The sequence below is a fragment of the Orbicella faveolata genome, unplaced genomic scaffold (assembly GCF_042242905.1).
Source record: "Orbicella faveolata isolate gen_17 unplaced genomic scaffold, um_ofav_v1 contig_1, whole genome shotgun sequence".
In the NCBI taxonomy this organism is placed as follows: Eukaryota; Metazoa; Cnidaria; class Anthozoa; order Scleractinia; family Merulinidae; genus Orbicella; species Orbicella faveolata.
This window is the reverse complement of record NW_028301536.1, coordinates 27,957,481-27,969,116: the sequence shown is the minus strand read 5'-3', so window position 1 is coordinate 27,969,116 and position 11,636 is coordinate 27,957,481. Positions and strand designations below refer to the sequence as shown.

General features: G+C 38.4%; 1 protein-coding gene across 1 annotated transcript; it reads left to right on the top strand.

The window, feature by feature from the left end:
* Positions 1–33: 33 nt before the first annotated feature.
* On the top strand, positions 34–10,865 carry LOC110040951 (sodium- and chloride-dependent GABA transporter 2-like). Its single transcript, XM_020746215.2, has 15 exons — positions 34–363; positions 986–1,120; positions 1,456–1,606; positions 2,039–2,137; positions 2,695–2,827; positions 3,328–3,462; positions 3,915–4,018; positions 4,858–4,982; positions 5,659–5,771; positions 6,164–6,292; positions 6,778–6,877; positions 7,538–7,638; positions 8,373–8,543; positions 8,829–8,918; positions 9,623–10,865. The coding sequence occupies exons 1-15, from the start codon at positions 153–155 to the stop codon at positions 9,626–9,628; spliced, it is 1,803 nt and encodes a 600-aa protein (XP_020601874.2). The 5' UTR covers positions 34–152; the 3' UTR covers positions 9,629–10,865.
* The last annotated feature ends 771 nt before the right edge of the window (positions 10,866–11,636 follow it).

Sequence of the window (11,636 nt, the reverse complement as noted above, 5' to 3'; positions counted from 1 at the left end):
TCAAATTAGCATTAATTTGGCAACGTGATGAGACAGTCACTGAGGTCAATTGAATTACACGTACTACAAGTTAACTGTTTATAAGTCCGTGTTCACTTAACATTTTCCCAAGTTTTCGCTTCTTGCACACGTGTCAGTAACACCTTGTAGCGATGGACAAAAACAACGATTTGGAACCTCTAAATCCCCTTACCTCGTCAAGAAGAGCAACTTCACTCCCTAAGAAAGAGGCAGGTACAGAAGAGCAAGGAAAGCGCGAGCAGTGGACAAGAAAACTCGATTTTATTTTATCATGCGTTGGTTACGCTGTAGGACTGGGGAACCTGTGGCGCTTTCCTTACTTGTGCTACATTAATGGAGGAGGTGAGATATCAGCTGTTTGTGCAGTTCTAATGTAGAATGACATGGTTTCTAGCACGCCCGCCAGGCTATTAATTCTTCCTACTGATTTCCATTGAGTTTCAATTTTCGTGCTACGTACGTCGGGGCAAATTTGTTACTTGTCTCAGTTTAGTGCTATCGCATGAGCTTGATCTTCTTTATCTTCGGTAATGATAACGGCGGTTAAAAAGAGAATGTACCGCGAGAAAATAGCCTGAAAATGAGAGAGATGATACGAGAATGGTGAAAGATGTTTCTGTTTTCAGTGCTCCGACACTGTTTTCTACTAAGTTTCATAGATTTTTTATATCATCAACCCACTACTATGGAACTCATAAGGCATGAAACCGCAATTGGTACACAGAAAATAAATTATGTCAGTTAACCGTTTGAAAGCACTGGACCACACTTTTCACGGCTACTGTTTCTATACCTTCGTTAAGAGAAGCACCTACTAGGACTTGCTCGAAGTTTAATAAGACAACTTCAAATGTAAGTCAAGTACCAATGAAATAGATTATAGGACAAAAAATTAAAACTACCTTCTGTGACAGTTAGATGTTCACATGACTTGGTCTGGCACGGTGTTTTATCTATTTCACAGCCTCGTTTCTGATCCCTTATGTGATCTGCCTGGTGTTCTGTGGAATCCCCATCTTCTACCTTGAAGTCGCTCTTGGTCAGTATGTCGGAAAAGGCGTTGTTAAGTCTTGGTCAGCTATTTGTCCTCTGTTTGGAGGTAAGTGTCACATTCCATGCCATCTTAATCGGAATTTAAAAAAAAAAATTAAAAAAGTTCCAGAGATTGTTCAACTAGTGTTTGAACGCGTTCTACTAGCAACACGCAGTAACAAGAACCTGTTTGAGGTTAAGACGATATCAAAACAATTCATGCCATTACTTTCATACTATTCACACAAACACCGCAACTGACATGTTTAATGGCGGATACTAAACGCTTCCTACAACATTATTAGCACATAAGAAAGTCGCAGTTCAACCAATCAATACACATACGGTAGTAGTTAACTGTAATGACCAGGCCTTAACACGTGATCTGCTTTATTTCATCAGGCCTCGGTTACGCCATGCTGGTGATCACCTTCCTGATCAGTGTCTATTACAACGTCATCATCGCTTGGACTCTCTATTACATATTTGTAACGTTTAGAAAAACTATGCCATGGGGTGAATGTGGAAATGAGTGGAATTCCAACTACTGCAAGTAAGGGATTTGATTAGGATTAATTAAGAAACATCCTCCACCAAAAGCTGTTTAAAATGTCTCTAGGGTCATATCTGTTTGCCTCTGGACCGCGAGCAAACTCATTTTCTCTCCTTTAAGGAGTGTACAACGCACTTCCCTAGGAAACTTGTTGGGATTCTATTCTCTCGAGAATACATGCCTTTTCAGGCGTAAGTATTTGAAGGATCATTGCTCAAAGTCTTGTCTCAAAATCTGACCCACTACCAAACCTGGAATGATGGCATAAGAAATTTGCTCTTACTACAAATACACGTTTACCACCGAGCCTAGATAGCTTCACGAATCTTGTTGTCAGCAGGAGATAAACTGAGATGCGGCAAGGCAAACTTCTTTGTGTTGTTATCCTCGTACAATCATATAAGTGGTAATTTTCTCTCTTTTTTCATGTAGAAAGGACCGCGTAATGGATGTCTCATTGAACTGCACAGCTATTGGCCTTCCATTAAATTGCAGCGGGCAATATATATCTCCTGAGGAGGAATATTTCAAGTAAGAAATAATGGTTGTTAGTATCACCCAACTAGTGGACTAATGCAAATCTTGCATTTTAATTGGCCACGCTACTAGAGGTCTATTAGTAATAGTCCTTCAGTAGCGAAATTGGCGCAATCGAAGGTGACGCTTTCTCTTGTTTTATTCCCAGATAAATATTTCTTCAACCTGCATTTGCTAACTTTATTATTGTCTTTTCTGTCCGACTAGTTGGGTGATACTAAAACAATTAGACCCTTCGCCCTCAAGGGCCACGGTTCAATAGCCCATTCGGCTTCGCCTCATGGGCTATTGACCCGTAGCCCTTGCGGGCTACGTGTCTAATTGTTAATTAGACCTGATTTGATACCTATATAAGTACTTTTCACGACAAAATAAGAATGGCAAAATATTTGGCGTTCTTTTTCAGTTTTTAGTGACACACTGTTATGACCTGGCTGTTTATTACAGATTTATCCTAAATCCACACACAAGAAATCAATCAATCAATCGATCAGTTCTTATTGTCTTATCTAATGTGCCTGATTGGGCTCTCTTGCTTTTATTTATCTTAGTGGCCGTATGCTCAAGGTGTCGGATGGAATTGATCAACCAGGAGAAATCCGTTGGGAGCTGGCTGTTTGCCTTCTCGTGGCTTGGATCTGTGTTTACTTCTGCGTGTGGAAGGGAGTCAAATCAGTTGGAAAGGTAATTTTAAATATCTTCCAGATATGTGAAGCCAATCATTATCGATTCCGTGCCATTAAAAAAAAATCAACTCTGAAGGCCATCAAAAAAATAAGTTGCATCAATGTTTGCTTCACGGTTTCAATTTTCCTAACTAACTGTAGTATTTGTAGTCCATAGAGAGTTATACTGGATTAACTTCAGGGGTTTTGCAAGAAGCTTGGCAAACGGAAGTTTTCCATACACAAGTGTGCGCTTTGTTCTTTTCTCAAAAAAAATTAATTCAATAAGAAAAGCAAAGAAGAAGAGATTCCAGAGAAACACTTGCCGTCAGATAGAAACGTTGTCTTGACATTAAAAAACCAACCATTTCTGAGCTGAGGACTCTCAGTTGCTAATATACTTTTGGTCGCATGTAGTAAAAGTCACTTTCTTTCAACAGAATGAGAAACGATGCGATTGATACGGCGTACATTGACCAGTGAGATATAAAACTGAAACGCCAGTGTCTTGCTTTCCAGGTTGTCTACTTCACTGCTTTGTTTCCATACCTGGTCTTGTTCATTTTTCTCATTCGTGGTGCTACTTTAGAGGGAGCCGGTGACGGGATCCTCTTCTACTTGAAGCCTGATTTCTCCAGACTTAAAGATCCGCAGGTAAGAGTGCCATTCTGCTCACTGGTACAGTAGAAACGTGTACAAACCCCTAGACAGTTAAAGCCGTCGGCTTAGCTAGGAGAAGAATCTGAAAGATCTCAGTAACTTTACTACTTTACAGTTTTTTTTTACTAGTGTAATGCTTTCTTGAAAGACATTGAGAGGGCCATAAACTTCACTTACTTTTTTTCGTAAAACTAAGCAAAAGATACAATATATATCCAATGTCATTTGATATCTAATACGCGTGACAAGACCAAATACACTCTATTTAGAAGAATGGCAGTTTTGGAAAATATTATTTTTATTTTTTCATTTATCGTCCCTTATTAGCTTTGCAATAGTAATTGAAGCTGGTCTATCTCTGGTGCTTCATTTGATTTCCTGTATTTCTCCGTGAAAAAGCAAACATGGGTCTTGCTTCTTGTTCTCGGCATTAATGATCTCTACAGGTGTGGGTGCAAGCCGCTGGTCAGATATTTTACTCACTCAGTATCGGAATGGGAGGACTCCTTACCTACAGTAGCTTCAACAAGTTTAACAACAACTGTGAAAAGTAAGGGAAACATTACTAACGTCCATTTCACAGGTTTTAGAGATTTTTCCACGTAAAGATACTTGTCAAAAAACTCAGTAACCAAGCAAAATTTATTTTTTGTTTGAACAGTTTCGGGTTTTAAACGTTGAAAATTCGCATGACAACTTTCGCCACTTTTAAAACGAACAACTAAATATAACATATGGTTTACATCACTGAGCAACATTTTATTTCAATACAAAGAAAAACTGTGAAATCAGTGACAGGAAAACGGTTTAAATATGATAATTCCCTCTGTAATTGATATGAGCGTGAGTGGGGCGATAGATAAAAGGTCAATGCCTTTTTTAGACGATTAATTTGCAACTGCTCAATCCCCGTCCACACTGCGCTGGAGGAATTTGAAAACGGAGGTTCCACTCTGAAAACGCATCAAATGTTTTCCGTCCACACTACGCGGGAGGAATTTAAAAACGAAACAATCACCGGTCATTTTCGATTTGTGTTTGGGGAAAACTCCGTCAGGGAAATTACATGGTTATTTTGACGCCATCGTTCGTTTTCGAAAAGCTCCGTTTTCAAAATATTTTCTTTCCACATGAAAACGAAATGCCAGCGTTTTCAAATTCCTCTGGTTTGAAGAGCGTTTCCCAAAAGCTCCGTTTTCGTGACGGATTATGGTAGACGGTTGGCCTAAACGTAAAAATAACGCTAAGTTTTAAAATAGCGTAGTGTGGACGCGGCCTCAGTCACTTTAAAATTGCTGGAGTTCTTTAGTCCATGGTAGACAACATAATGTGCGATTTTGGCTAACTCCGATCGTCTTCACTAAAGAATTCCCTGTTCTCTTATTTTAGGGACAGCATAGTGGTTTCATTGATCAATTGTATGACCAGTTTTTTCGCGGGCTTTACCGTATTCAGCATGATGGGTTTTATGGCACGCTTACTCAAAACTGAAGTTGGTAATGCCGTCAAAGGAGGTAAAATCTCTGCTGTGTCTCGCGTATTGTTTTGAACATATGACACGAAAGTTTGTTTTCTTTTGTTTCTTGTAGTTGAGTATCTAATATCAAATAAAAAAATTAAACTGCACAAATTCCATGTGGCAGACAATTCCTGCTTGTTAATGAACTTAATTATTTAATTAACAAACAGTAAATCCTGCTTGTAGACATGAATGGAACCACTATTTTTCTAGACACTGATTGCCTTTCTGTGCTGACCCTTATTTTCCCCCGTGGTATGCAAATGTGTATCAGGTTATTCCGCACGAAGGGAATTTGAAAGAAAGAAAGAAAGAAAAGAAAGTACCTTTTCAATTGGTCATTTCACATCAAAGTATAAATTAGACTAAAATTGTCACAACGCCAACCACGATGGCAAAATTGTTAAAGCTTTTTTTTCGAGTTGAACGTTGTCTAACATATTCAGTTTTAGGATAGTTCTAGTGAAAGACAATTGAGTAAATTTGGATTTTCGCGAGATTCGTAGGTGAATATACCCCGTTTTTAAATCGCCGTTGTCTTCTGAGTAGCCGCCAGGGGGGTCGTGGCTGCTAGTAAAATCCGATTTCTCTCAAAGGGTTGTTCTTATTATCACACCACCCTACCTCCTCTCTGACCTGTACTCAAGTAACAATATCATTTCAATATTTAGGACCAGGCCTGGTGTTCATGGCGTTTCCTGAAGGAATCAAACAGCTGCCTGTTCCACAAATCTGGGCATTTCTTTTTTTCTTCATGTTGTTTAACCTTGGTCTGGACAGCCAGGTACTTTTACAATGTCGATTCTCATTATAGTTTTGAAACGGAAGCGAATAGATGACATACATATTAGTAGCCTTAGTTCATTTAATTGTTATTCACTAAAAATATGAATTAAAATCAAACAGCCTTTTAAAGACAAAAATTAATTTCACCAAATGTAAATCTTCCTGACCCTTTTTTCAAACACTCCATTAAACTCTTTTTTCGGTGTTACTGATAAATAACTAGTTCAAAGCCTTTAAATCAGTTCCATAATTATAAGTAGGAGAGCTTGAAAATTTAGCATAAGAGAATTACTCTATAGTAAGAAGAAAGCAGTGACATACAATGGCTAATGCTTTGAGAAATATATACATTTTTTTAATATCATGCACTTTGTTTCATTTTATTCTCAGTTTGTTGGCGTTGAGACCTGTACTACCGTTATCATTGACTGGTCACCACGCATGCGTAAATACAAGTCTGCCGTCTCACTCGGTTTTTGTGTTATCTGCTACCTCATTGGCCTGGCACACGTGACTCAGGTAATTATACACGAGCTTTGTTGGCTTAAGTTGAAACGAAAACAGGAAATTAGAAATGTCTTGTCTGTGTATTTCTGAACAGTGACACCGTTGTTAGCTTTCGAACCAAACTGCTCTGACGTCATACTTTTGTTTCTATTAGATTGTTGATATGATAATAATGAAATGTATAATGATAATGAAAATTACGTTTAGCTGTTATCGCGAAACGACAACAGCCGAAACGAAATTAAATAAGCAGGAAACATTTACGGCTTTACCTTTTTTTTTCTGTATCCGCTGTCATTTTACAAATACTTTGATCAACGTCGCCTGATATTTTCTATGATAAGACAGCTTATGTTTCAAACAGGAAACGATCAAAGCAAATTGGATTGCCCTGTCAAAGAATAATTGTCTAACCTTGTCAAGTTGAACTGAATCTTGTCTGCCAATTGTCTGTTAATTTTTCACTTACAATGCCACCTTAATTCGCTTTCTTATAGGGTGGACTGTACGTGTTCGAAATGTTTGACATTCAGAGCGGTGGAATTTCATTGGTTCTTATCGCGCTCCTGGAATCAATTGCCATTGGATGGGTCTATGGTAAGAAAAATAGCTCTTACTACGTTAATTAATAAAATCCATGCGAGAATGTCTTACTTACCGTGGGATTAAAATGAACTCCGCTCAAGGAAGCTAATTTATTAATCTCTTTATTTTGTCTCTCTTTTGTTGTATCCTTGTCACATAATACCTTGCACTTAAAGGAGCTACGGTTTGTGCATCTTGAAAAGTTTAGCCTAAATTTTTCAAGTTCGTCGTTTGTAATCCTTGTAAATCTTCTCCATCCTTAACCATCCTTGTTTCTTTGTGGTTTAGCATTATTTCTTGGTGTTTTTCTATCTTTTAGTAGACTATCGTTTTCAGATTCCCTTCAATTTAAAGGTAATTTTGTACATGGCAAAAATAACTCAAAATAGCATGACTGAGTTCCTTTAACTCCGAGATGGAAGGCCTACAGCCAGCTGATTCCCTTCAGTGATTATAGTCGAGTATCACCAACCAAAATCACAGTACACCGTGAAACTCCGTGACAATGAAAGGTCATGCCGAAAAATCTTAACTTATAAAGAATGTTGTCTTGCTTTGCCACTAAAGTTAAAAGATGTGTATGACAATCAGTAAGGATTATTACCTCTAATATATCAAGTTTGTGTTCAATGAATAATAACAGATGAAATCTCATGATCTCATTTTCAATAGGAACTGAAAACTTTTCCAAGAACATAGAGACCATGATAGGACACCGACCAAATCTGTATTTCCGGGTGTGCTGGAAGTTCTTGTCTCCAGTGATCATTCTGGTAAGGAACACATTACAACTGTATCTGGCTTCATAAAGCCTCTCAATATTTAGTCCATGTCAAAATTACAACCAATCTGAATACAGGAAAGCCGTTGTGTACTTGCGTTGTTGCGTTGGACTTATATGTCGCCTTGATTGTGTTGGCCACTGTATTTTCTATTGCATGGTATAAGCCCGGGGGGGTACTCCCAGAAAAGTTGGGTGGGGGTGTGCGGCCCACTTCCCAAAACTCTTACCTTATTTATGACCAAAATCTGCGATTTTTGCTACCCTATTTATGACCTGGCCAAAAATTCAATACCCTATTTATGACCGTTGCGGCTGACGCAGTTGCCTTAAACTTAAGTTATGAAGGGCTTTTGTTGACGTTCTTATTGAAAACGAAGAAAAAGTAGCTTCTTCTAAGAAATATACCCAATTAAAGACTAGAGCGCTAAAACCATACCCTATTTATAACCAAAATGGCCAAAATCGATACCCTATTTATGACTACAACGGCTGAAAAACCCTACCCTTTGGGGCCGCACATACCTATATAGCCCATATAAGAGAGTACCCCCCACCCCCCCGAGGGGGTATAAGATAGCTACTAAAGGCTCGTGCGTATACCCAGAAAATACAAATGACTCGTGGGCTCATCTCGTGGCGTGGCGTTCACGCTAAAAAATACATATTCATTATTACTTCATTGTAACTGAAGACAATATTATTTACCTTCTCCTCCCATCCCAGGTTATCTTTGTCTGGCAGTGTGTGGACTGGTCAGGACTTTCGCTTGGCGATTACAAATATCCAGTCTGGGCTGAGCTGGTGGGGTGGGGCCTTTGCCTTGCATCCATTCTTTTTGTTCCTGGATATGCCATATACAGGCTTTTCAGAGACAGGTCCCGTCCAATCAAAGAGGTGAGCCACTCAAACCTGCAGTTCTAGGATTTCGTTATGTTGGTAAAGATGCCAGCTAGTAGTAACTAAATATAATGTTACTAGCATTGAATACACGTTCTGTATGGTCCTACCATTTAATCTGTAACACTACAAAGCGATTAGCCCTGATGCTGAGTTTTAACGCAACTAAAACATTGTAGTTTTAAACCAGTTTTAGTTGTTCGTCAGTGATGTATCTACAAAGATGAAAAGATCGATTTCACTGTGTTTCTTTTCTTGTAACACCACTCTGTTTTGGTTTAGCGATTTTTGAACCTGCTGAAACCAGATGAACAAACCATGCGAAGGATAGAACAAGATAACGGACTACCTACCCAAACGGAATTCGCCCTGGTGAGTTTTACAATTGGAACATTTTCTTATGCATATTTGACTGGTACGGCCTACACGGGTAATGAAGCAACAGCCGTAGAAAGCTGAGAAACCAACACCGAAAATGTAATGACATTTAGCATTATTGGCATAATTACCCGAACGGCTGCTAACTTAATTTTCCTTGAAAAGAAGCTTATACGAGTACCTAGCATTTATGATTTATAATATTTTAAACAAGCTGACCACTGGATTAGGACCCTTCTCCATCACAGAGTTTTCTCGCCATGTTTTCAAGGCTGTCCCATGAAAAGATTTGATGTATTATGCATCGTAATTTCAAATAAGCGCCCCCTCTATTACGATCCACTTCTCCTTAAAATAATGAAACATAAAAAAATTAACCGGACTCATTCCCTCCGCCTGAAAGGTGTGAAAATAGTGGCGCGAAATAAGAGAAGGGCGCATTTCTAATGGTATTAGCACGAAATTAAATAATAGAGAATTAACGTTAGTTAAATCGTGGAATTTGGAAAAAGAAAACCGCGAAATTTGAAATAAGACCCTAAGGAAGTGTAATATCTTCAGTATATTGAGTGACATGTCTCAAAAACATGTATTACAAACTGAAGTGTCGTTTTGTATTTTAGAATAGTAGCAGAATATTAATCCCCTAGTCATAAAGCAACTGTTTTCACAAATATTTTTATGTCAATTTATTTCAGATTTAAAGTCTTTAAAGGTAAAGCCCTCAGCTGCTGGAGCCAAATTATCAAAACACTGGCATGAAACTTTGATGTACTTATTAGTTTAATTTATTTCTTTGAGCGCCATACTTCATACGAGTTCATGTCATGATCATAATGCGAGTAACAACAACTTGTACGTAGTATTAATTAGTCTAAGTACGTATATGAGCTAACAGATAAAGAAATGTCCGAGAATATTACATCAGTGGGCAAGATTTCAAGACCTGAATGAAAGACTGTGGGTGTCAGTTTAAACGATCTTTATATTGAGAGTTGAACGTAATTCGAATTGCGTTGGTTTTGTTTAACTACGCTCTGTGATTAGTTTAAAAAAGACTCGCGCCGTCTATTCAACCAATCAGATGCAAATCTGCTCAACCAATAACTGCTCTGTTGCTCGTGTTGGTTAGAGCGGTTTTTAGAGCGTCGTAAAACCAATACCAAAGCAATTACAATGGCCAATTACCGTAAATGAGAACAGACGCAAACAAGGAAACGGACTAATAGCGGGGACCTCCAAATAAAAACACTCGGCCAAGCCTTGATTGGCTTTAGTTCTGCATCTGATTGTTTGAGCCAATCATAGAAAGTAGCTAAGTTTAAACCAAAGCCATTCCGGATTACTTTGCGTTGTTTAGGTTTATTGTGATTAAGAATTGTAACTCCTTTGTAGGATTTGTTCTCATCTCTTACATCAAAGCTTTAAACACGTTTAACTAAAAAGAACTAAGTTTATCATTTAGATAGATTGAAAGTGTTTTGCGTATAGCAGCGTTCACAGAAGTTTGTTTACCACAGAAGTATCCTGTAAGATAAGATAATAACGTTTATTTAAGTGTCAAGGAATTTAGCCCAAGCGGACTAATTAGGCACACTAAACAAGAATGAACCTACATGAATCTACCTCGGTAAACAGTGAGAGAAAAAAAATCAATAGTTGTTCGATGTGCAGAGAAGGAGAGAGGTTATAGAGTTAAGGAAGCAGTTGTAGTGATATTACTAGGAAACAGCAGTCCACTTTGGTATTTTAGGTCCATGTTGGAGGGGTCTGTACTATAACTTGTCAAAAACCGGATATCTTAGCCCCGACGGTAGGATGAACCTGAGCTTTTTATATCAGGATTTAAAGAGACGGAGGTCTTAAAATGCCGAAAGTATTTTGCTGTAATAAAGCTTGATAAGAGGACTAGTGTGGAATAAACTCTTTTAATGTGTTTAATTTCTGTTTGTTTTTTCGTTTTGTACATGGTTGGAGTAAACTATTCTGTTCTTGTTGGATTAGAGAAATTTGAATAAATGAAAAAAGTAGCTTTCTCTCTGCCTTTCTCATCGTCGGGTCGCGCACTACAAGAGACAACTAACCCACGTAGCATAGAGGGTAACTGCCACGGTATTGATCAATACCGCGGAATTTTTGCAGTCGGAGGCAAAATTGCTTGTTGGTCCAGGATATGTCTCTCAATTTTCAGTCCTGCTATCTCCTCTGCAAATCAACAGCCGCGTGACGGATGTAACAGAAATGTACAAGTCACGAATTAGAGGGCTGGTGGTAACTTAAAGATTTTAAGCTATAAATGGCGTAAATCACATCGTAAATGTTTCCTTCTCGTTCCGGGTGGTCTCGCGAGATAGCACATGTCACACGCGTGTTATCACTGAGGCCTGGTTCACACTAGCGACACAACAACATAACGACGCAATCGCTTATGTCGGTAATGTGAACATCGACATAAGGAAAAGATCCCTTTTCTCCTTGTGTCGTTATGTTTATGCTGTTATGTTGTGTATATTGCTATTAATGCCATTATGGATGTTCACACTGCATACATAACGACAAAACGTCCTTCTTCTGTTGTTCTGTTTATGTCGTTATGTGGCTAGTCTAAACTGGGCTTAACAAATAAAATTCTCTGCATACTTGTGGGGGTTATGAAAACACAAAGATCTTTTTAATTTTTGCCCGGCATTTCTCAGATTTACCATTGGTCCT

Coding starts and splice junctions, on each gene's coding strand:
- LOC110040951 (XM_020746215.2), top strand. CDS start 153: ATGGACAAAAACAACGATTTGGAACCTCTAAATCCCCTTACCTCGTCA. Junction 364..985: donor GTGCTACATTAATGGAGGAG/GTGAGATATCAG, acceptor TCTATTTCACAG/CCTCGTTTCTGATCCCTTAT. Junction 2,138..2,694: donor CCTGAGGAGGAATATTTCAA/GTAAGAAATAAT, acceptor TATTTATCTTAG/TGGCCGTATGCTCAAGGTGT.